The following is a 21,079-nucleotide window of genomic DNA, read 5'->3' as shown; positions in this document are numbered from 1 at the left end:
ATCGCGACCGGGGCAACTCGTGCACTGCTTCAGTGCTTGGCATGAGAACTTTCGGTACCTAGGCTACCTAGGCTGCCGCGACATACCGTCTTGGGTGTGTTGCGCTAAGGCGGCCATTAGTCCAGTGTTGAAGCGATCGGAGACGGCCCGGGGCCTGTCATCATTCATGTCAATTACCTGGTGTCCTCGGAGGCTCGGACTGGACTTTTCCCATACGCCGCCGTCAAAGGGCTTACGGCTACGGACCTCGTCACCTAGGTAGGTAGGTACCTAGCTTGCCTGCTGCCCTTCCGGCCGCCACGTCTTTTTTCAAACAAGCAACCACTGGATGCGACAGGTCCAAATAATTCTGGGCGTCTCGGAAAATAGATACCATGCCCGTGGCCGACTGCGAGACTCGGAGTGCGTGTCTAGTTCCGAGATGATCTTATTCTTGCCGGTTGGCGTATTGGACACGCAGCGCGAGTACGACCTAACTTACCAACATGAAGCAACCGAACCCGTCGAGGTCGGAAGTCAGATGAACTTGTCCTACTATTATAAAAGGCGCCCTTCCTCCGTCTTGTAGCTAGATGCCTAATTCAAACAGCAAAACACTCAGTACCGATCCACAGAGAGAAACGCTTCTTTCTCTCGACACTCCTTTTATCATTTGCCTGGTACTTTACACTCCTTCACAGTGACTGCCTTTCACTCCTTTACACCCCACTCTCCTTTTCTTCTGAGCGTTGCCTAGTCCGTCACCGCGACAATGAGTAGAAACCTGGCGCGGGCCGCTCCTCCTCCGGCTGCACCGAGGCCGCTCTTCGGCGTTGAGATTGAGGTGTTCGTGCGACTCCTCCCGGACGTCGAGGACCGCATCGTACAAGCTGGATACGACTATCCGGACAGCTTACCCGATTATTGGCTGCAATGGGATGAAAACCTCGAAAACGACTCGAGGAACCAGCGTAGCAAGCACGACCAGCGGAAGAGGGTTGGCAAAGCCATCATGGGAATCATTGATTCCGCTTTAGGCCCCAGGAATGGTTGGAAGTGCGAGTCCGACGAGAGCTTGAAAGAGTCTCTCCTCACGGAGCCGCATGATACTCGCAGATGGTGTACGTGCTCATACCCCCGTTATTACTTGGGTAATCAAGCCAGATAGGTTAACGGCGTAGTATAGGGGGCATCGAGATCATCTCGCCGCCCATGTCGGTTAGCAGGAAATGGCAAAAGGAGATAGAGACTATCTTCGACGTCGTCGGCGAGTCATTCGACTTTTGGACCAACGAGAACTGCGCCTGCCACGTCCATGTATCTCCCGGGCCGACAACGGACTATACATATTCGCTGACCGAGCTCAACCAGATGGCAAAGGGCGCCTATTACTGGGAGGATGCGCTCTGCGATCTCCTCCCGATCGAGCGCCGTGATAACCGGTACGCGAAACCCAACTACACATACTTCGCTCACCACGAGTATATGGATGTACTCAGGGATGGCTGGGGCCCCGTCTTTGACGAGCTCGACTATATAACCAGCCAAGGCCAGGCTGAATTCCTTTATACTATGTCAGGCGGACGCACCCAGACCAGATATGTCTCGACCAATTTTGATCCCTTTACATCATACGGAACCGTCGAGCTTCGTCGCCAGGCAGGCGCGGCCTCGGCCACCACCGTCATTCACCGTGTCCTCCTTGCCGTCACATTCCACGTCAGTTGCATGCGTTTCAATTTCTCACAAGTCCGGAACGCAAGAGGCTACCCAAGCGGCGAGGCACTAATCAAGGAGCTCGGCGCATGCATTAAGCTGCTCCCCGACACGTGCCTCGGCTCCCGGTTCCTGAACTGGCTCAAGTACTGCCAGGAGACCTATGCGGACGACCGACCCTCCCTGGAAACGGTTATCAACAGACAGGAGCGCAGCCTGCGCAACGGCGGCGACGTCCCAACCGCCGGAGGAGGCGGAGCGCGCAGAGGAGGAGGAGGCACATCGCGGGGCGGGGGTGCCTCGTCACCGGCGTCGTCCCGCGGCCCATCTCGGCAGACCGTCGTCCTCCCCGAGCGCACCCGCGCCCCCCCTGCCCCGGCCCCTGCCCCCGCCGCCCCGCGCCAGCGGCGACAGGCCCGCGAGGAGTCCCCCCGCCCGCTCGCGCGCCGCCGCACCCAGGCGGTCCGCGACGACCCCCCCGCCCGCCGCACGGCACCGCCCCCGGCACCAGCCCCGGCACGGCGCCAGACAATCCGCGAGGAGTCCCCACGCCCGCTCGCGCGCCGCCGCAACCCCCCACCCCGAGACGACGACCGCCGTGGGGCCCCGCCGCCGCGCCGCAGAGCGGCCGACTACGACGACTGGCGCTGATCCGGCCTCGTCCAGAAAGAAAAGCAAGGGGGGTACGTTCGTTGGTTGGTTGCCGGCCCGAGACAACGACGACGACGACGACGACGACGACGACGATGGGGATCACCTCCTGGCAGGCGGACAAGGGGTACAGCGGAAGGCTGGGACTGCCTCTGTACTCACTCTGCGCCGGCGCAGCTACTCGCCTGCCGTGTTGTTGTTGGTTGTTGTTTGCCGGGCCGGCTGCCGGCCCCCCTGGGAGACGGCGCCGACCCATGGACTACAAGCTGATAGCCATCAGGGGGCATTTTGTGGTACTGACGGGATAGCCCCCTGTTTGATAATGGAGGTTTGGGCTGGGCCCAGGTCTTGAAATTCTATTAGCTTGTTCTTGGTTGTGCATCTGTCCAAATTGAGTAGAAGCGTGCCAGTAACATGAAGATGGTGATGGTCAATCAGCCCGCTCCCTCAAACCTCGCCTTCCTTAGAGCTTAAACCCTCCAGGAACACGGTCTTTAAACAGACCGAGCGGGTCGTATTTGCTGCTCACCCCCTTTAGGAACCCAAACTCGACGGCGCCATAGGATTTGAGGGGTGCCTGATACGGTGCCGCATAGTTGAGATACTGAAATTTTCTTAGCAGTCCCTTCGCTCTGGCGCGCGATTCAATGCTAGAGATAGCCCGACGGGAGGCTTGCTCTACTACCAGGTTTGCCGCAGAATCTTGCCAGAGCGCCGAGAGCAGCATGACTGTCATGTTCCGTAAGCGCAGGTCATGAGGTAGTTGTGTGAAAACCTACTGTAGCTGTTTCCGTCTTCCGGTCGGACGCCGAGAACGTTGCCTCCGGTTTTGGCTGCCTGAGAAAACATCACGGATGGAAGTGGCTCAAAGGCAATATTCCACACCACGCCGCCTGGGGGGTTGACGGAATACAGGGTGCTGTTGAGAATATCAAACACCTCGAGCATGAACTTAGTGGAGGGTTTCAGAGTCACTGTGGCAAAAAGCCAGTTTCTAGGCGATCATTAGCTTTTTGCTCATGCGTAGTTTGTAATCAGACGGGTGGACCGAAATCCAACTCACAAAGGCGGCGTGGGAGCTTCGTCCGCAAAGAAAGCTAGCGATGTTATCCGAGAGCTGTTTGAAATGCTGGGCACGGTGGCAAGTCCAGCAAACACCGGTGGATGAAGTACAGGACGAGTGTACACGGCTGAGTTGCTGATGGCCCACGATTTCGAAGTAGAGTTATAGCGAAACACTGTAACAAGGGAGGTGTAGATATCAAAGTCCGAAGACGATAGAATGTCGGTGAACGCCTCAAAAACTGGACCTCGTTGAGAGATATCGTTGGCAAAACTCGAGACGGAGATGTTGCCCTGAGGAAACGTGATGAGATCGAAACGCGTTACAACCCCAAAGTTGTTCGTTCCCCCTTTTAGCGCCCGGTAGAGGTCGCTGTGGTGGGTTTCGTTTGCATTTGTGAGGGTGCCATCAGCCAGAATAACCTTTATATGGTTAGCATCAAGAGAATTCTAATGTGAATGCATGTGAGAGGAGACTCATACCTCAAAATTGACGACGTTATCACAAGCCCACCCGACACGGGGAGAGAAATGTGAAATGCCTCCTCCCAGCGTTAATCCTCCCACCCCGACTAATCCATTGCGGCCCCCAGCAACTGCAATGTTGAAAGGGTCAAGATATCGATAGACCTGAAGCCAAGTAGCTCCAGCCCCAACTCTAACAACCGACCGGTCAGGACTCAGCGTTGTTGTGTTCAAACCCGTCATGTCGATCGTGACACTACCCTCTATGTTTGCGAAGCCGGCGGCGGGAGCATGGCCTTGACCTTTGATTGCAAAGTTGCAACTGTCAATTCCGGCAATGACTGAGACGGCCCGGGCTACATCTTGGGGCACCGAGGGCCGCATGACGCAGGCTGGATTCAGTCCCGATTCTTGCAAGGACTAGTACGAGTTTCTGGTAGTAGTGTAGATAGGCTGGCCGGGGAAGCTGACTTTTATGCCCAGCTCCCGATGTAGTTGAGAACACTATTTTTGAGTCAACTTTTACACTGTCTCAGTCACGAGAAACCGGAACAAATCGAAACAACGACTTACACATGTACTGACACCCACAGCATGAGCACTCAATGCCCAACTCACCAACGTCCAAAGGAGCTCCATGGTGAACTGCTGTATGTAAGGTGTGTGTCGTACCATGAATGGATGTAAAAGACGTCCAGGACTCGACTCAGCAACTGGAGCGGACTAACCGCCATTTCAACAACATGCCCTTGTTACAAACTCTCAGCCTATTCGTCCTTCACAGGGGTGAATAAACGCTCCGGCCTTTACTCGGCCATCGTCCACTTGCACTGCTCCCTCTCACTCCTCTCATTCGGCCCGGTCTGCAAACCCGACTTTTCCCTACCTTATTACCGAACTAGACCGAACTAGCCAGACAAACGTTAGCAGACACTGCAACATAACATGCACCTATCCCCCCCCCCAAACCACCTTGATTTTGACATTTCTCTTCCTAAACCGACCATGGCAACACAAAACCCGACATTCCCGCTTACCGCCCGGGAAGCCGGGCCCGAATCCCCCACCCCAGCGGCCACCCTGCCGCCGATATCCCGCAAGAAGCAAGCGGCGGTGGTCTCGTCCGCCTTCGGGGCCATAGCACTGACTATTGGATACAACCAGTGCTTCGGCGTGTTCCAGGAGTATTACCTATCACCTAGCCAAAATGTGTTAGATCCGTCTCCGTCCACGCTACCCTCACCGCCGACGGCCCTGCTCGCCTTCGTGGGCACGCTGTGCTACGGGCTGACCTGGGCCGGCGGCATCCTCGTGAACCCCGTGATCTCGCGCATCGAGCACGGAATCTGGGCTCCGACCACGCCCTCTTCTCGGATCTGGCGCCGGAGGATGCTCCGCCTGTTGACGCCCAGGACAATCACCGTGTCGGGGGTCGTCGTCATGTCCGCCGGCTTCGCGCTCGCGTCCCTAAGCAGTTCTATATGGCAGCTCCTGCTTACACAGGGGTTCATGGTTGGCCTCGGGATGTCGCTCTTATACTTCCCGCTCCTGGCTCCTGCGCCCGAGTATTTCACCAACCATCGTGCTACGGCCATGGGTATTGTAAGTGTCAACTTTTACAGCAATACCAATGCCATATGACCCTCCCCAGAACCATCACCAGTCGCACTCCTACTAACGCAACCCCCAGATCCTAGCCGGCGGCGGCGCAGGCGGCCTCGTGCTCTCCCCCGCCATCCGAGCCCTCCTCACCTCCCTCGGCGGCCGCTGGACCCTCCGAATCTACGCCATCTTCAACCTGCTCGCCGGCCTCCCAATCGCCTGGGCCGTCCCACGCAGCCGCTTCGCCGGCACCAACCCAACCACCACCACCACCACAACAACCACCACAACCACCAACCCAGCCCCCACCAACCCAGCAGAAGAGCCCGCCGAAAACCCCCGCCCCAACACGCACCTCTCGCGCAGCCTCGCCGCGCGCCCAACATTCCTCCTCTCCGCCATCGCCGCCTTCCTGCAGGCGGCCGGCGGGCAGCTGCCGCTGGCCTTCATCCCGTCGTACACGGTGTCGCTGGGGCTGGGGGCCTCCAAGGGTGCCGACCTGCTCGCGGCCAGCAGCGCGGTCAACGCCGCGGGCCGCGTGCTGACGGGTTATGCGGGGGACCGGTTTGGGCGGCAGAATACGCTTGTGCTGACGCTGTTGTTGGCCGCGGGGAGTGTTTTTGCGTTGTGGTTGGCTAGTGCGCTGGCGTTGGCGCCGGGTGCTGGGGTTGGTGGTGGTGGTGGTGGTGGTGGTGGTGGTGATGGCGCTGCGGCTTCGCTCTGGTTGGCTTTCATCGCGCTGTATAGCTTCGCGATTGGCGGGTACTACGCGCTGTTCCCGGCGCTGGTCGCCGACGTGTTTGGGATTCGGCAGTATGCCGCCGTGAACGCCTTCATCCTCTTGGTGAGGGGGTTGGGGACCATGTTCGGGAGTCCCGTGGGCGGGCAGCTGCTCGGGGCGCCGGGCCAGGGCGCGCGGGCGTACGTGAGCGTTGCGTACTGGGACGGGGCGCTCCTGATGGCTGCGACGGTCTGCTGTGCTGGGGTCCGCTGGGCGGATGCGAAGGGGAAGGGCTGGCGGTGGGTTGCTTGACCCACGGGTTGGTGTGCATGATATGATCTCAACTCTGAACGTACTAATATATTTAGTCTAACTTAAACAAGGTATCTTGGGATAAGACCACATTGCTTGAATTGAAGAATCCGTCCCGTTGTCGATAAAGGCTCGGCTCATTCTGATGCTAGAAAGCTTAATTATGTCGGTCACGAACTCTCCAGGCCGGGGTATCTCGATAACATCGCCTCATTCCCACCCCCGTTGCTGTCCGCCATTTTCCTTGCGGTTCCGATATTCGGGATGCCGTCGCAGCCCTTGCTATCGGGATGCGGAAAAAACGGAATGTCTTCACAGTTGTCGGTGGTACGCGCGATCTGCCTTCTTTTGAGTTTTGTCGATGGTGAATCCACTGGGCTGAGCCAAGAACAACGCCCAGGGATTCAGGTCGACGATGAGCTGCGCTGCCGTTGCCTGAACCGCGTGGCAGGGCCTAGAACACCTTGGCAGGAGATGAGACTCCATCAAGAAGATGCCCCCCAGCTGGTGGCTTGCGATCGACGCAGAAAGGTACATCTACAAAAGGCTCAACAATGCAAGTTCGAGTCAGGCTTAAAATAAGCTCCTGGAGGCCGGCGGTCAGCATGGGTAGCCCGGCTGCCTCGTCCACAACTGCTTCGGGGCTCAGAACGACCTTTATGCTCCACGCTTCCGACTGAACAACCCGAAAAACCTCTTCTCCTTAACCTCAACCGTGTACGGCTTCAGCGGGAACGTGGGGCGTACGTTATACTCGTCACCGTCTGGGTCAGTTGCGCTGTAATGCATGACGGACTGCCACCTCCTCTGCGGAATCTCCCCTAGCTTGGTGCTGTCTGAAGCGAACGATAGTATCGATATTCTGTTCTCCTCGGCCAACTTTGGCGTCCTCGGTCTCGTCGGGTCCCGGCTCATTGGTTGGGAACGCTTGGCTTCGGATTTTGTATCTGGTGATTTTGACGGAGGCGGCGTAACTGGCTGTGGCTTTTTGCGTATCTTTTCGGGACCTTTCTTACGATCTTTGCTTGCTACCTGGCCGTTTTGGGCAACAACAAGCGACTTTTCCTTTGCGTTCTCTGGCTGGGCCTTTTTCGCCGGCCGTGAACTGGGAGATCCCGGGTTGGATGGTGACTTGGGTTTGCGCCGAGACGAGGACGTTTTGGATGATGCTCTGGTTTTAGATGACGCTGCCGATGATCGCGAGGGGTTTGAGAGCCGGCGGGAGAGGCTGTCGATCGCCTTGATCGCTTCGGTTCTCGATCCGTTTGACAGCGACATGAGTGACTGGTAGTCCAAGTCGAGCCCATCTTTCTTGCTAGAAAGGCGAAGGAGGTTTGTTATTGCGCCTTTGAGCTTCTTAAGAACGCGATCGAGAGCCGAGACTGCGCGGGCTAGTTTGGTTAGCGAGCTAACGGTATCGTCCAGCTAGACACACCCACCGTCGCCTTTCCTCAATCGGTCCCCTGTTGTAGATAGCCTGGACGAGTATGCGTGTTTGATCGAGGAACGGTCGGCCTTGATGGATTTGCGAAGATGGGAACGTCGGTGTTCAGAGTCAACTGAGCCATCCTCTTCACGGCCATGCCCGAAGGCTTTGAGCAGCGAGATGCAGTTCGCATATGTGTCGAGCAGCGACTTGATGCTGTCACCGAATGACATTGTTCCGTTGAGGGGCAAAATATAGGTTCGGTTCAACGGTAAGCGGAGCTCATCGAGAGCTGACGGCGTGTTAACTGCGGAATCATCGATATCCTGTGATACTTTGACCGCTTCGAGACTCGAGATGCGGGGTTGACGTGGTTGGGTAGGGACGGCGACCGCTCATCCTCAGATTTGCCAACGTCGAGCGTCACGAAGCACTCGTTAACCGCCCGCCCCACTGTGTCCCGCATATTCGGCGCGACGTTGACGGCCAATCGCACAGCAGACTCTGGCCGTTTGTGCCGTTGGAGAAGTTCTTGGTTGTGGATGTTCTTGGCTAGGTGGCACGGCACTCATGGCTGGTGGGCCGAGTGCCTGAGTTCGCTTAGGCAGGTGTGCGGGTCCACGGTTGGCAGCCACGCACCCACGCAGCCGACGGGCGGTTGTGGGGTCGGGTGTTCTGGCCCATCTCTGAGGGAGCCTGCCGTGCCGTGCTTCCATGCTAGGCTTCGGTGGCAAGCAACTGGGCAAGAACTTGAACCGGCACACCGGGCATCTTGGACTCGTACATACCAAACAACATTTGGGACGCTTTTCGCATCGGAACTCTGCACTCCCAATGGACCTCGACGTTGCACGTCCGAGATAATAAAAATGCGATTGTCAGCACAGATATCAGCCGCGTTACCCGTCGCCCTCGCCCTTATCTTCGCCGCTCCGACCGTCACCGGCGCTGGGATCCAACCATCACTCTACGAACGAGAGAGCCGCTCTGAACCCACCGACCATGTCTTCCCGTTCCTGAGGTGGCTGCGCGATAGCGCTGTGGAGGTTGTCTTCGGCAAACCGTCTACTAGAACGAAGGGTTCGGGGTCGAGTGCGCAGCTGCAATCCAGGTACCAGGATGATATTGTGGTACGCTTCAATGTCACCAATTCCGAGGAGGAGGGCGCCCTAGCTCAGGCGGTCGAGCAGATGTTCCTCGACGTCTGGGCCTTCACTCCGGAATATGTCGATGTCAGGTTGGACAAGGATGATGTGTCGGGACTCCTTACTCTGCTGCCCAAATCTTTGGAGCCGTCAATACTAGTCCCGGATGTCGCCGCGGCAGTGTGGGCGACCTATCCCTCGGCGTCGGTCGAGAAATCCCGGCTCGAGTCAAGCATGGCCAATGCTGCCAAACTGAGGACATCGCTGGATGGGGTGGGGAATATCTTTTTCCAGAACTACCAGACTTTGGCTGTGAGATGAACCGTTCCCCCCTGACTTCCCGGAAGTATTGGTGCTGACTCCATCTAGGTGATCACGAGCTGGATGCGCCTACTAGAGGCCATGTTTCCGTCCATCGCGAGCATGACAAGCATTGGCAAGTCGTACGAGGGCAGGGAGGTTTATGCTTTGCGAGTCGGGGCTCGCAGCAGTGACAGCGAAGACAAAGGTCCGAGGAAGACCATCCTTATTACCGGTGGCCTCCATGGCCGTGAATGGATCTCGACGAGCTCCGTGACCTATCTGCTATGGTCGGTTATCACGTCATACAACAACGAGCCGATGATTACCAAACTTCTTGAACACTTCGACATAGTGTTCATCCCGGTTCTCAACCCGGATGGCTACGAATACACTTGGCAGACGGATAGGCTTTGGCGCAAGTCGAGGCAATTGACCAAGATGCGCTTTTGCCGCGGACTCGATCTCGACCATGCTTTCGGTCATGGCTGGGACGCCGCCCAACACCAAACGGACCCCTGCTCGGAGAGCTACGGCGGGGACCAGCCTTTCCAGGCTGTCGAAGCGTCCGAGTTAGCCAAATGGGCCCGAAACGAAACGGAACACGGCGTCAAGTTTGTCTCCTTCCTTGACCTACACTCCTACTCGCAACAGGTGCTCTTCCCGTACGCGTATACCTGCTCCATCGACCCACCGAACCGCGAGAATCTCGAGGAGCTTGCTGTGGGGCTGGCTAAGGCCATCCGGCTTTCGAGCGGAGAGCCGTACACCGTCACCTCGGCGTGCGAGGGCGCCGTTGCGCGGGCATATAGCGTAAGCGACTCGTTTCCGCGTATTGAAGCGGGTGGTGGCGCAGCCATCGACTGGTTCTACCGTGAGGCCCCTGTGCCAGTCGTATATTTGGCGAAACTCGAGCTAACTTCTGAATCTAGACGAACTCCAAGCACGGTATAGCTACCAAATTAAGCTCCGAGACACCGGGAGCTATGGATTCTTAGTACCTAGTGACAACATTGTCCCCACCGGCGAAGAGATGTTGAACGCTTTGAAGTACCTCGGCGACTATCTCCTCGGGAACAACGGGATAGAGAAGTCTCTACCACACCAGACATCGGACCGGTGGAAAGATCTAAGGAAACGGAGACGTTGAAGGACCAAAAAAGCGGAGGGAGGATACCGCAAGCAGCGTTTACTGTGTAGAAGGAGTGTGTGACTAACGGGGTTTATGGCTTTGATAAGAACGTCCGGTTTGGATATTCAATCGGCGAAAGGCGTTAGGTTGTTGGTCTGGGGGTGGCTCGGTCGGTAGGGGCAGAGGCACATGAATAATGATTGATGCACATTCGAGGGTCCTCATGGGGTCATCTTCTCCACCTTGCGTCAGGCTGTAATGTACATCTCGGCATTGGATGAAATTGGATAACTAACGGACGTAAATTGTGCAGGTTGTTATATCTTCGTGATTCCATAGCTTGGCTATTCATATCAAGAAAACAAGCAGTCGATTATTACATTTCAGTTCAGTTTTAGTTAGTTACACAATTCACCTGTTCTGCTCCTAATTGGGACGGCTCGACGGTTGGCGCGTGGTGGCAAGGGGCAAATGCGAACTGCAGCCCGGTGGATCTCAGAGACTTGCTGCGATCCGTAAGGGGCTTAGCGTATTTAAGTGGGGTCGCCCAGCGCTCAGCTTGGAAGGAGCTGACCATGCTGCATGCTGACCCAGCCTGGTCCACTGCAGCCCACCACCTCCTTGGTTGAGCGAGCATTTGGCAGCGACTTGCTCAAGCAGTTGGACAACCCCTTGTTGCGAAAGACTCGTCTTCCCAAAACCGTCATTCGACAAAACCGGAATCCACACGACGACAGATCCGACGACCTGCCATTCCATCCGACCTGCAGCCAACGGTGCACACATACCGCGCGCTCCATCAATTCACTCGTTTATACCGGGAGCGCACACCTTTTCTGCAATCCGCTGTCCGATTGTTTAGGGGACCTGATTTCGCCTTATTTCCGAGCTGCAGCCCTGATCGAGACCGCCCCGCCGATTCTTCGTCTCCTCGGTAGACTCATGGACTATGACGATTGCGCCGGACTGTAACCATGCCGTTCCTGCGACGCCGTGGCAACATGGCCAGTGAGAGCGATATGCGGCGTCATTCGCTGCTTGACACTCTCTCTGCGCCCACCCCAAAGCAGCCGACCTTCAACAACTCCGGGTCCACCACCGACCTGCCCGCTCTGTCAACCGTAGCAGAGGATTCGACATCTCTGCGCATCCCCAATTCTTCGGCCGACCTCCCCCGAGATAGCATATCTGTGGCATCCACCCACCGCGTCCCTTCGATAGTCGAACCCTGCGATGGGCCCGCGTCCGTCGCCGGCTCCGATCACTCGCACAAGCGCCGACGCTTCTCCATGCTGAGGTTTCGTAACGCGTCAGACTCTCAGCTGGCTGCGAAGGCGAAACTTCATGCGGCGGCACAGAAGCCTCCACCAGTACCGCGCCGTACGTGTCACCTCGCATTGCGCGCTGTGCCCCCCGAGATATCGATGGAGCTTCGAGGTACTAACATGGGATTTTATTACAGCTCCCGAAATCATCACCACGGCCCCAACTTTCAATCCCGTCGGCCCTCGAAAGAAGACATCTCGGATGAACTTTGGGCGACTGCGCCGATCGGGCGAGCTCTCTAGGACAGAGGACGCGAATGAGACGAACGGCAGGTCCGTCGGCCACGAACGGATTTCCAGGGTCCCTGAACATAGTGTGTCGTTTGACGAACCCAATCGCCCGTCGTTTTCGCACGCTCATGTGCCGCCACCATATGGAGATGACCGCTCTTCGGGATTGGCACTGCCTCCCAACCGGCTGTCCGAGTCGTCGAGGTCGGATGCCAGCTCCGGGGACAGGGTCTATGGCAGTACCACAACGACTACCCATACCGTTCACACAACAACCACGTTTTTTAGGCTTCCGCGCAGGAAACCCAAGCAACCGACACCGTTGTTCCCCATTGCTCACCTCCAGCCAAAGAGCAAGTCATCATTCGCCGAAGACTCGAATGTCTCTGGTTCGTCCTTCGCCGCATCGGACCGGTCTGGTGCCAATGCCTCACGGGGTAGCCAATTCACCCCGACGCAGTCAAGGGCGCCGTCGAGAAACGGGGTGACAACGCCACCTCCTCCAAATCAAGGGGTCGCTATGTTGGCTCGGGCGGCCGCATCCCCTGCCACTGCCCTATTTCGGCCCAGCTCCAGACAATCTGGGCAATCTTCACCAACCCGAAGCTATATTCATAGGAGGGGTAGGTCTTCGACTATGAGCTCATTGGGGAGGAATTCTCCGCGGGATTCCGTGGAAGATCACTTGGCCCCTCCCACAAGAACCTCGATATCAAACGGCCGAAAGAGTTTCAGCGATCTTCTCGGCCTCGGTCGGCTGCGCCAGAATTCAGACATGGTGGCATCTCGCCAGGGAACATTAACCCCCATGACGCCAGGCTCCAGCGCTTCCAAAAACAACTCTCTACAACTTCCTCGCGAGTCCGTTAATCTTCCGGAGCGCCGAGAGGATGACACGCCGGCGAAATACCTTGAACGTCTGCTTGAAGTCGTCAGCAGGAGTGTGGTGGCAGCAGCCCTCTCCAAGAACACTGACGCGTTTTCGCAGTCGGTGTTACGCAGTTATATGCGGGGTTTCCTGTTCTTTGGCGACCCCATGGACATGGCACTGAGAAAACTTCTGATGGAAGCCGAACTGCCAAAGGAGACACAACAGATCGACCGCTTCGTGCAGGCGTTTGCGAACCGGTACCACGAATGCAACCCCGGGATTTACTCGTCACCAGACCAGGCTTACTTCATCGCCTTCTCTCTACTCATCCTCCACACCGATGTGTTTAACAAAAACAACAAACACAAGATGCAGAAGGCCGACTACCTCAAGAACACGCACGGAGAGGGGATCTTCGATGACATCCTCGACGTTTTCTACGACAACATTACCTATACCCCGTTCATCCACGTTGAGGATGATTTGGATATCAACGGCGAGCGGATAATTGCGCAAAAAGCCCGTAAAAAGTCAATATTTCCACACGCCGTCCCGGATCCCGCCAAGAGAGTCGCGAAGGAACCCGTCGACCCCTACACACTCATCATCGATCACAAGTTGGACTTGCTCAGGCCCAACCTGAAGGAGGTGATGCAACTGGATGACCCGTACGACTACCTCGGAACTGTCAAGTCCCTTAACATGAAGGAACTCCAAAGGACCTTCTTTAAGACCGGTGTGTTGCAGATAGTTTCCGCACGATCACGACCTGATGCTTTCATGACGGAAAAGACGGCCACGAACCCGGAGGAAGCCCATCCTGGCATTGTGGACATCAAAATCACCAAGGTCGGCTTGTTGTGGCGGAAGGATGCCAAGAAGAAGAAGACGAGATCACCATGGCAAGAGTGGGGTGCCATTCTTACCGGTGCTCAGCTCTACTTCTTCCGCAATACCGCGTGGATTAAGCAGTTGATGCACCAGCAGAGAGATCACCTTAAGAAGGGCCATGATAGCGACCCGTGCATCTTCAAGCCGCCACTGGATCAGTTCAAGCCCGATGCTCTAATCTCAACAGACGGCGCGGTGGCCTTGATGGATTCGAGTTATAACAAGCACAAGCACGCTTTCTTGTATGTCAGACACGGTGGGTTCGAGGAAATTCTCCTAGCCGAGGACGAGAACGAGATGAACGACTGGCTAGCCAAGCTCAATTACGCCGCCGCCTTCAGGACGTCTGGCGTCCGTATGCGGGGCGTCATAGGAGGCAACTACGACGGGCAAAGCCGGCGCGCAATCAGGGGATCTGGCAGCGGTAACGTCCAGGTAATCCAGACTCCTTCGGGCGAAGTGACGGTGACCCGCAGTCGGATCGACCACCAGATGGCCCAGGATATTCTGGCGGCTCGACGGGATTTCATGCGCCAGAAAATCGTCGATGCCGACGAAAAGCTGAAGGAGGTCGAAGCAACACTCGAATCTCAGCTTCGCAACTCGCGGCATCTTCAAATACTCGCGCCGATATCACCCAAGACCCGGGACCAGATGTTATTGTCTGCGGCGCGCATGGCGGCACAGACCAAATGGACGCGCATGGAAATCTGGAAGCTCAAGTGTCACCGCGATGTTTTGCAGCTTGATATGGAGGAAGAACGCCAACTTCTCGGTCTCCCACCAGACACGAAGCTGGATGGTCCGGCCAGGTCTCTCACGAGGGAGGAGTCCAAGATGAGCCACATCTCTGCCTCTCAAAAGAGCCTACGGTCCCCAGAACAGCTGTCCCTGACAAGATCATCCTCCATTGCTGCAAAGTCGGATGATAACTCTTCACCAGCAACGGAGGCCTTCCAAACACCGCCTACTACTGCGAGTGCCAGCCGGGAAGATTCATGGGCTTCACCAGGTGCCGCATCCGATCACGGTGGCCTCAGGAAGCCATCCGTCTCGACCACGGTTGGATCTGACGCGTCCGTCCCCGGGACGCCGCCGAACAACGAGACCGAACCATCCACCTCAAAGAAGCGCGATTTCGAGCAGTCAGACGACGTGGATGCCGGCGAGCGGGACCTGTTGGAACAAGCCGGGCTTCTCGAGCCTGAAATCTCGCGTTCGTCAGACCACAGGAGCACCAACGATAACGTGGACGGGGAAGGGACCCCTGAGCGGCGGGAGCGTGCCTCCAGCGGCACCCCGGCAGACCGAAGCGAGAGGAGCAAGATTCGCCGCAGTCTGCAACGCACACTTAGGGAAGGCGCTGGCCACATCTCGCATCACCGGCACCGCAGGGCCAAGGACTCGACTTCGAACGCTACGTTGTCTGACGACGCGAACCGTGATGCCCCCGATGTCCTGCCCCGAGGGACCGGATCGTTTGTGGTGCACGGGAAGAAAGCCTCGGTGATCACCTTCGGGAACGAACTTCAAATGCAGAGCCTCGCGACCGAGGAACGTATCCGCCAGCGGCTCCACCGGGACGATTCATCGAGCACCCGCACTGGCGCAGCAGACGGCAGCGATTTCCAGTCGATCTTGACCGCGCGGTCCATGCGGGATCGCGAGCATCGTGGCTCCGCCGCCAGTGCGAGCACCGCCACAGCGAGGAGTTTCAGGGAGCTGCATAGAAAATACTCCTCCGCCGCCAGGGGCATGGGTGGTAACGGTAACCTCGCGTTGCCGTCTGACGAGGACAGCGACGCGGCGGTCAGCTTCTCCGATGGGCGCCGCACGCCGCTGCCACCCATTGACGGCGAGGAGGAGCAAGAACGGGAGCAAGGAGATGATGCCAACGGAGACACGGACGGTGTCGAGTATTTTGAGCTCAGCCCGCCCCCCAGTCGCGAGGGCCGCAACACGGTGTTCTTCACCCCCGAGCCACCGTCCTCGCCGGTCATCGAGCCGTCCAAGGGGAAGGAGGTGGAGCACAGGGACGTCGCTGAAGGCAGCGATCGGCTCCCGAGCCCGCCGTTGCAGGCTGTCGGTGCCTAGGAGGAATCACATGTCGGGATTCACAACCCCTCTACCATATAAACAACCCACCCACACGATTTCATTCCTTTCGATTCGGTTTACAACATACAAGTCTCTCCTTTTTTTTTTCGACATACCATTGTATTAATGTACCGTGACGCGAAAATGTTTGCGCGTCGCCAGGGCAAGGCAAGAGAAGAGAAAAATATGGTGAATGATGTGAAGGCGGCTCGACGCGGAAACCAAGGCTTTCCTTCTTTCCTTCCTCCGTCGTTATAGATCTCAGCTACGCCTCTCTTGGGGCCTAGACTATTCTGGCTCTTCCAGAAACCAACATACACTCCCTTTTTCTTGCTGTTTCTTCTACTTTCATTTCCCCGGGTTAGCAGGGTAACGGGCAATGGCTTTGGGGGATATCCGTTTCCCTACGCATGACTATCACTCCTTTTAATACGTGTCACATTCTTCATCTTCGTTTTTCTTCTTCATTGATGGGTGGGCGGGGTAGGATGGGGGCGGTCGGATGGCATACCCGAGGACCAGCTGATCGGCGGCTGTTAGAGAAGGTCAGTCGTGTGGGATCTATGGCTGTTGCTATGGGGGGCCAGGCATCGAGCTCCCGAATCGAGATGGGAGGTAGTAGTCGGTGTTCAAAGGGCGAGTCACTGGGCTCTGGGTTTCCCCTCGCTGGGGACGTCTATATGTTGGTGTGTGACGAGCGTTGTTGGTGTTCTGTTTTCACTTCCCGTTAGCTACCCGCAAGTCCATTTTCTTTGTCGGTTTGGCTGGCTGGTTCGGTTGTTTAGTGATGGACAGGGCTGGCTGGGAAGATGGGGGGGTTGCGGCGCACGCAAAGGACGGGGTTGGGAGGGGATAAATGGTCTTGGCCTTTTGGTAGGAATTACGGTAGAGTACTATTGAGCAGTCTTTATGCAAATCAAAAGCCGTGTCATGCATTTTTTCCTCCCCTCCTTCAGAGGCCTGGTCTATCATGTGGTGGGCCCGAAAAACATGGTTTATGAGACAGGTAACACATGTATATTCTTCGACGAGCGAGGAAGTGAGCGAGCGCGCTCATTTCTTCCCCTTCTTCTTCTTCTTCCCGCCGCCCCCGCCGCCGGACGCCGGCGCCTTCTCCACCTTGACGGAACCCGCGCCGCCAGCCAGCTCGAGGGTCTCCTCCTCGCGCACGACACCGCCTTGCGTCGCATCGGCCGCCCGCTTCTTGCCCTTCTTGCCCTTGGGCCGGTAGCTGCTGCGGTCCCGCAGCGGCAGCCACCGCTCCGGGTCGGGCTGCTTGCTGGGGTCGTACGACGTGGGCAGCTTCCTCTTCCTACGCTTCTTCGCCGGCTGCGATTGCTGTTGCTGCCTTTCCTTGCCAGTTTCGTCTTCCTCGTGGGCCCGCTTCTTGCCCCTGGCCTGCTGCGCGGCCGCCGGAGCGGTGGCGACGCCTGCTTCGAGCAGGGCGGTGGCGTCCACACCGCGGGTCAGGTCTTCGACTGAGGGGAGGGCGTCGAGGTAGGGCTGGACTTTGGAGAAGTCGGTTGTTGCGAGGCTGGCGACCAGACCGGCCTTGGCGATGCGGTCGCCGGGTTGGGCGGCGAGGAGGTGGGCGAAAGCTTCGCCTGCCGAGGCGAGGTCGGCGGGGTGGGATGAGCGGAGGAGCTCGATACCTGCCTCGCGCAAGAGCGAAGTGCCTGCTCCGGAGGCGGCGGGGCCCGTTTTCGTTTGCCAGTGTGCCGCAGCTTTGGCGAGCTCGTTGCGAATGGCCGAGTGCCGGCCTTGGGTGCGGTAGAGCGACACGGCTAGGGCAACCAAGCCGGGGGCAAAACGCACATCGGCGTGGTCGGGCGTCGTGGCAGCTTCCAGGCGCTTGAGGAAGGTTTCGAGGAGGTTGATGGCAGGCCCGGGGTTTTGGAGTTGGATGTAGAGTTGAATGACGGTGAGTAGAAGCCCAACATCGTCAGGTCGGGTCTCAAGTAGGGGGAGGACGTGGCGAAGGGCTTCTTGACCAGTTTGAAGCTGGGAAGCAGCCGCAGCGCCGAGGATCCCAAGGTCACACTTGGAGCTGGAAACAGCTGGGACGGGTTCCTTGGAGAGAATTTTGGAAGTGGTCTTCCCAACGCCGGGGAACTTCTGAACCTGAAGGTTCAAGACATATCTGTTGCGGCGAAGAACAGAGCTCTGGTACTCAAATAACCTATCGTTCCCTTCACCCTCCGGTAGGGACTCGCCAAGCCGCTGTGCCATGTAGGGGTTGCTCTCAGCCTGAAGGACGAGGGCATTCGTCCGGGCAACCACCGTGGCTGAAGAATCCGGGGTCTCGTCGAGGTTGAGCGAGTTTTGGAGGGCCACGGCCTCGGTCAGTTTCCCGAGCTTCGTGAAGACGTAGGCTTGCTGCACAACAATGGGCACCAGTTCCGCCTTCTTTTCCTCCTCGGTCAGCTCATCCGTTGCCTCGCACAGATCTCTCGAACGCTTGAGGAAAACGACAGCCTTGGCAAAATCTCCACGGGAAATGCATCCGCAGGCCGCATTGTACGCCGTCTCAAACGCCTCCAGGTCCTCCCTTCCGGGCTGCTTCTCCTGTTCCGGCACCGCCCAGCCCTTGCCCTGCCACTCGAGCTGCGCATTCGTCGCCGACAAGTTGATCCGCAGGTCGTTCTCCTCGCCATAGTTTGCCCCGCCCCGGCCTACCCCTAGCTCCCGGTATATGCTGCCCGCCTGGTCAAACTTCTCAGCGCGGTATGCCACCTGGGCGGCAATGTGCTTCAGGCCCCTCTGCGCCCTCCCCGTGCTGACACCAGCATCCTGCAGCACGGCCTCGGCGGCGTCCAGGTCGCCCGTCTTGTAGAGTGCGTAGGCCTTCTCGAACACGCACGTCGCTGCCAGGGTATCGCCGCCCTCGGCAATCACACGCAGGGCATCGTCGAAGCGGTCGAGGTTTAAAAGTGCCACCACGCGCGTGTGTTGGGCCGCGCCCAGGTTGGGGCCACGGCCCTTTGCAGCGAGCACGGCGGCGGTTGCGAGGTCGAGGGCCTCGGCGTGGTCATCGATGGACGCACCTCGGAGGAGGGAGTTGAGAGCGACGACGGCGGTGTCTCCCATGATGGCGGTGGGAAAGAAGGGACTGAGGACCGTTTAGAGTTGCCTTTGCGCATTCAAGCAGTCTGGGGTTCTCCGCGGGAGGAGAACCGGGGAGTTTAGCCTTTGGTAAGGTTGGGTAGGTTCGGTTGTCAGGGATGATGGGTTGAGCCTGGCTGGCCTGCTCCGGGTGTCAATCAACTGCTGTCTGCTGTCGCGTTGCGGTGGCAGGAGGTCAACTGCGGGGCACTTCTGGCCAATTTTCGAACGACTTTTGTGGGGTGAGACCAGCAGAAGTGGGGCAAGAAGGCAGGGCTCCAGGGGAAGCTCTCGTGGCTTGGCTTTTCCAATCGCGTGGAACCGGGCAGGGCAATTGAAACATTGGAACTCTGAAAAAGGGCGACTTCGGTTCTCTCGGGGGAATTTACCTGGTATTTTTCGGCGTATCCTATCGAGCCTATCTTCCAATTTTCTTGTTCCGTCATCTGCAGGAGACCTCTCTGCGGAGTTTGGTTTTGGGAATACACTCATTTCGACCCAAATACAGATTACAACCAGCAACAATGATCGGTCTGAGACCGTCTGCTTCTGCGTTCCGGCAGGCATACTCCGGGTGCACCGGTCGGGTCCGGGTCCCGGTTTCGGCATCGGGTCCGGCGTCCGGGAGATTTCTCGCGGCCCGCGTTCAAGTTTCAGCCCCCTTCTCGACGGTTTCGCTCGCATACGACTTGCATGAGCCAGCAAAGCCCGTCGCCGATAAGCAAACGTCACCAATCATTTTTATGCATGGCTTGTTCGGGTCCAAGAAGAACAACCGGACGATAAGTAAGTGAGTGCACCTTCATATTGCCCATTGACACTGCTGGAACGAATATCACTGACTAAGTGTGGTAACAGAGTCCTGGCCCGCGACCTAAGACGACATGTCTACGCTGTGGTGAGCAAGAAGCGGCCTCCTTCAGCCCACTTGCCCCCCTCGTTGACCTCCATGACAGGACCTTCGCAACCACGGCGATTCGCCCCATGATCACCGCCATGACTACCCCGCCATGGCCGCCGATGTGGCCGACTTCATCCGACAACACGGTCTGAAAGAGCCCACGCTGATCGGCCACTCCATGTAAGCGAGCCCTCCCAATCTTCCCCAGACAACAAACATACAAAGCAGGCCTGCTCACTCCAACCACCCTCCTAAAACTAGGGGCGCTAAAACAGCCATGGCACTCGCCCTGCACGAGCCCGACCTCGTAGCCAACCTGATCGCCGTCGACAACGCGCCGGTGGACGCGCGGCTGGGGTCGGACTTTGGGTGGTACATCCAGGGGATGAAGAAGATCGACGAGGCCGGGGTGACGCGGCAGGCGGAGGCGGACGAGATCCTGGCGCCGTACGAGTCCTCGGTGGCGATCCGGCAGTTCCTGCTCGGCAACCTGCACCGGCCGTCGGCCGCGAGCAAGACGCAGCAGTTCCGCGTGCCGCTGCCCATCCTGGCCCGCGCCCTCGACCACCTCGGCGACTTCCCCTTCAAGAGCCCCGCCGAGGTGCGCTTCGCCAAGCCCGCCCTCTTCGTCCGCGGCACCCAGAGCAAGTACGTGCCCGACGAGGTCATCCCGCTGATCGGCCAGTTCTTCCCCATGTTTGAGCTGGTCGATGTGGACGCCGGGCATTGGGTGATTTCGGAGAAGCCCGAGGCTTTTAGGGAGGGTAAGTGCTGCCGGTCCTGGAATGTGATGTGAGATGTGTGGCGTTGCTAACTGTAAGTGCTAGCTGTGATACGATTCCTAGAGCCCAAGGAGTAGCGGGAAGAACCGAGACTGTAATTATGTTATGCAGCCATACCTTGTATCTGTACTCTTACTCGACATGACCGGTTATAGACTTATATATACCCTTCACAAAATGGTGGCTCCGAAAATACATATGGATATCCAAAACGACGAGCGAATGTTGTGCCAAGGCTCCACATCATAACACGACATGGACTTCACCCAGGTCTCATAATGTATCCACCATAGCCACAGTGGTTGGGTACGATATCGGTTGAATGGTTTCCATAAGGTCCTGATGGCGACAGAATCGCATTAACGATC

At 57.6% G+C, this 21,079-nt stretch overlaps 9 protein-coding genes across 9 annotated transcripts; 6 read left to right on the top strand and 3 right to left on the bottom strand.

Moving 5' to 3' along the window:
- Positions 1-751: 751 nt before the first annotated feature.
- On the top strand, positions 752-2,346 carry B0H64DRAFT_473663 (putative amidoligase enzyme-domain-containing protein; the record flags this gene model as incomplete). Its single annotated transcript, XM_062808008.1, has 2 exons — positions 752-1,100; positions 1,166-2,346. The coding sequence occupies 2 exons, from the start codon at positions 752-754 to the stop codon at positions 2,344-2,346; spliced, it is 1,530 nt and encodes a 509-aa protein (XP_062661084.1).
- A 463-nt stretch (positions 2,347-2,809) lies between these two features.
- On the bottom strand, positions 2,810-4,512 carry B0H64DRAFT_416588 (uncharacterized protein; the record flags this gene model as incomplete). Its single annotated transcript, XM_062805175.1, has 6 exons — positions 2,810-3,075; positions 3,126-3,340; positions 3,410-3,642; positions 3,892-4,293; positions 4,345-4,377; positions 4,447-4,512. 6 exons carry the CDS (start codon positions 4,510-4,512, stop codon positions 2,810-2,812), a joined length of 1,215 nt encoding a protein of 404 aa, XP_062661083.1.
- A 171-nt stretch (positions 4,513-4,683) lies between these two features.
- On the top strand, positions 4,684-6,640 carry B0H64DRAFT_127231 (major facilitator superfamily domain-containing protein). The gene is made up of 2 exons (XM_062798066.1): positions 4,684-5,475; positions 5,564-6,640. The coding sequence occupies exons 1-2, from the start codon at positions 4,819-4,821 to the stop codon at positions 6,506-6,508; spliced, it is 1,602 nt and encodes a 533-aa protein (XP_062661082.1). The 5' UTR covers positions 4,684-4,818; the 3' UTR covers positions 6,509-6,640.
- Positions 6,641-7,128, top strand: B0H64DRAFT_127232 (uncharacterized protein). Its single transcript, XM_062798067.1, has one exon. The coding sequence runs from the start codon at positions 6,773-6,775 to the stop codon at positions 7,088-7,090; it is 318 nt and encodes a 105-aa protein (XP_062661081.1). The 5' UTR covers positions 6,641-6,772; the 3' UTR covers positions 7,091-7,128.
- Positions 6,812-8,551, bottom strand: B0H64DRAFT_127171 (uncharacterized protein). Its single transcript, XM_062798065.1, has 3 exons — positions 7,948-8,551; positions 7,164-7,899; positions 6,812-7,094 (listed from the first exon to the last, which is right to left on the bottom strand). Exons 1-2 carry the CDS (start codon positions 8,165-8,167, stop codon positions 7,166-7,168), a joined length of 954 nt encoding a protein of 317 aa, XP_062661080.1. The 5' UTR covers positions 8,168-8,551; the 3' UTR covers positions 6,812-7,094; positions 7,164-7,165.
- A 52-nt stretch (positions 8,552-8,603) lies between these two features.
- On the top strand, positions 8,604-10,938 carry B0H64DRAFT_392458 (uncharacterized protein). The gene is made up of 3 exons (XM_062803553.1): positions 8,604-9,391; positions 9,449-10,253; positions 10,312-10,938. The coding sequence occupies exons 1-3, from the start codon at positions 8,804-8,806 to the stop codon at positions 10,527-10,529; spliced, it is 1,611 nt and encodes a 536-aa protein (XP_062661079.1). The 5' UTR covers positions 8,604-8,803; the 3' UTR covers positions 10,530-10,938.
- Positions 10,939-11,152: 214 nt separating this feature from the next.
- On the top strand, positions 11,153-16,410 carry B0H64DRAFT_339440 (uncharacterized protein). The gene is made up of 2 exons (XM_062801202.1): positions 11,153-11,891; positions 11,974-16,410. Exons 1-2 carry the CDS (start codon positions 11,486-11,488, stop codon positions 15,921-15,923), a joined length of 4,356 nt encoding a protein of 1,451 aa, XP_062661078.1. The 5' UTR covers positions 11,153-11,485; the 3' UTR covers positions 15,924-16,410.
- Positions 16,411-16,767: 357 nt separating this feature from the next.
- Positions 16,768-19,234, bottom strand: B0H64DRAFT_392454 (uncharacterized protein). The gene has a single exon (XM_062803552.1). It carries the CDS (start codon positions 19,011-19,013, stop codon positions 16,980-16,982), a length of 2,034 nt encoding a protein of 677 aa, XP_062661077.1. The 5' UTR covers positions 19,014-19,234; the 3' UTR covers positions 16,768-16,979.
- A 318-nt stretch (positions 19,235-19,552) lies between these two features.
- B0H64DRAFT_372907 (Alpha/Beta hydrolase protein) lies at positions 19,553-20,788 on the top strand (the record flags this gene model as incomplete). Its single annotated transcript, XM_062802247.1, has 5 exons — positions 19,553-19,818; positions 19,887-19,926; positions 19,985-20,109; positions 20,158-20,693; positions 20,757-20,788. The coding sequence occupies 5 exons, from the start codon at positions 19,553-19,555 to the stop codon at positions 20,786-20,788; spliced, it is 999 nt and encodes a 332-aa protein (XP_062661076.1).
- Between the last annotated feature and the right edge of the window lie 291 nt (positions 20,789-21,079).

The sequence above is a fragment of the Chaetomium fimeti genome (genome assembly GCF_033439085.1).
Source record: "Chaetomium fimeti strain CBS 168.71 chromosome Unknown B0H64scaffold_3, whole genome shotgun sequence".
Taxonomy (NCBI): domain Eukaryota; kingdom Fungi; phylum Ascomycota; class Sordariomycetes; order Sordariales; family Chaetomiaceae; genus Chaetomium; species Chaetomium fimeti.
Note: the sequence above shows the minus strand (reverse complement) of the source record. Positions and strands in the feature narration are given on the sequence as shown.

Coding starts and splice junctions, on each gene's coding strand:
- B0H64DRAFT_127231 (XM_062798066.1), top strand. CDS start 4,819: ATGCACCTATCCCCCCCCCCAAACCACCTTGATTTTGACATTTCTCTT. Junction 5,476..5,563: donor GTGCTACGGCCATGGGTATT/GTAAGTGTCAAC, acceptor CGCAACCCCCAG/ATCCTAGCCGGCGGCGGCGC.
- B0H64DRAFT_127232 (XM_062798067.1), top strand. CDS start 6,773: ATGCCGTCGCAGCCCTTGCTATCGGGATGCGGAAAAAACGGAATGTCT.
- B0H64DRAFT_127171 (XM_062798065.1), bottom strand. CDS start 8,167: ATGTCATTCGGTGACAGCATCAAGTCGCTGCTCGACACATATGCGAAC. Junction 7,900..7,947: donor CCGATTGAGGAAAGGCGACG/GTGGGTGTGTCT, acceptor TAACCAAACTAG/CCCGCGCAGTCTCGGCTCTC.
- B0H64DRAFT_392458 (XM_062803553.1), top strand. CDS start 8,804: ATGCGATTGTCAGCACAGATATCAGCCGCGTTACCCGTCGCCCTCGCC. Junction 9,392..9,448: donor AGAACTACCAGACTTTGGCT/GTGAGATGAACC, acceptor GACTCCATCTAG/GTGATCACGAGCTGGATGCG. Junction 10,254..10,311: donor AGCCATCGACTGGTTCTACC/GTGAGGCCCCTG, acceptor TTCTGAATCTAG/ACGAACTCCAAGCACGGTAT.
- B0H64DRAFT_339440 (XM_062801202.1), top strand. CDS start 11,486: ATGCCGTTCCTGCGACGCCGTGGCAACATGGCCAGTGAGAGCGATATG. Junction 11,892..11,973: donor GCCTCCACCAGTACCGCGCC/GTACGTGTCACC, acceptor ATTTTATTACAG/CTCCCGAAATCATCACCACG.
- B0H64DRAFT_392454 (XM_062803552.1), bottom strand. CDS start 19,013: ATGGGAGACACCGCCGTCGTCGCTCTCAACTCCCTCCTCCGAGGTGCG.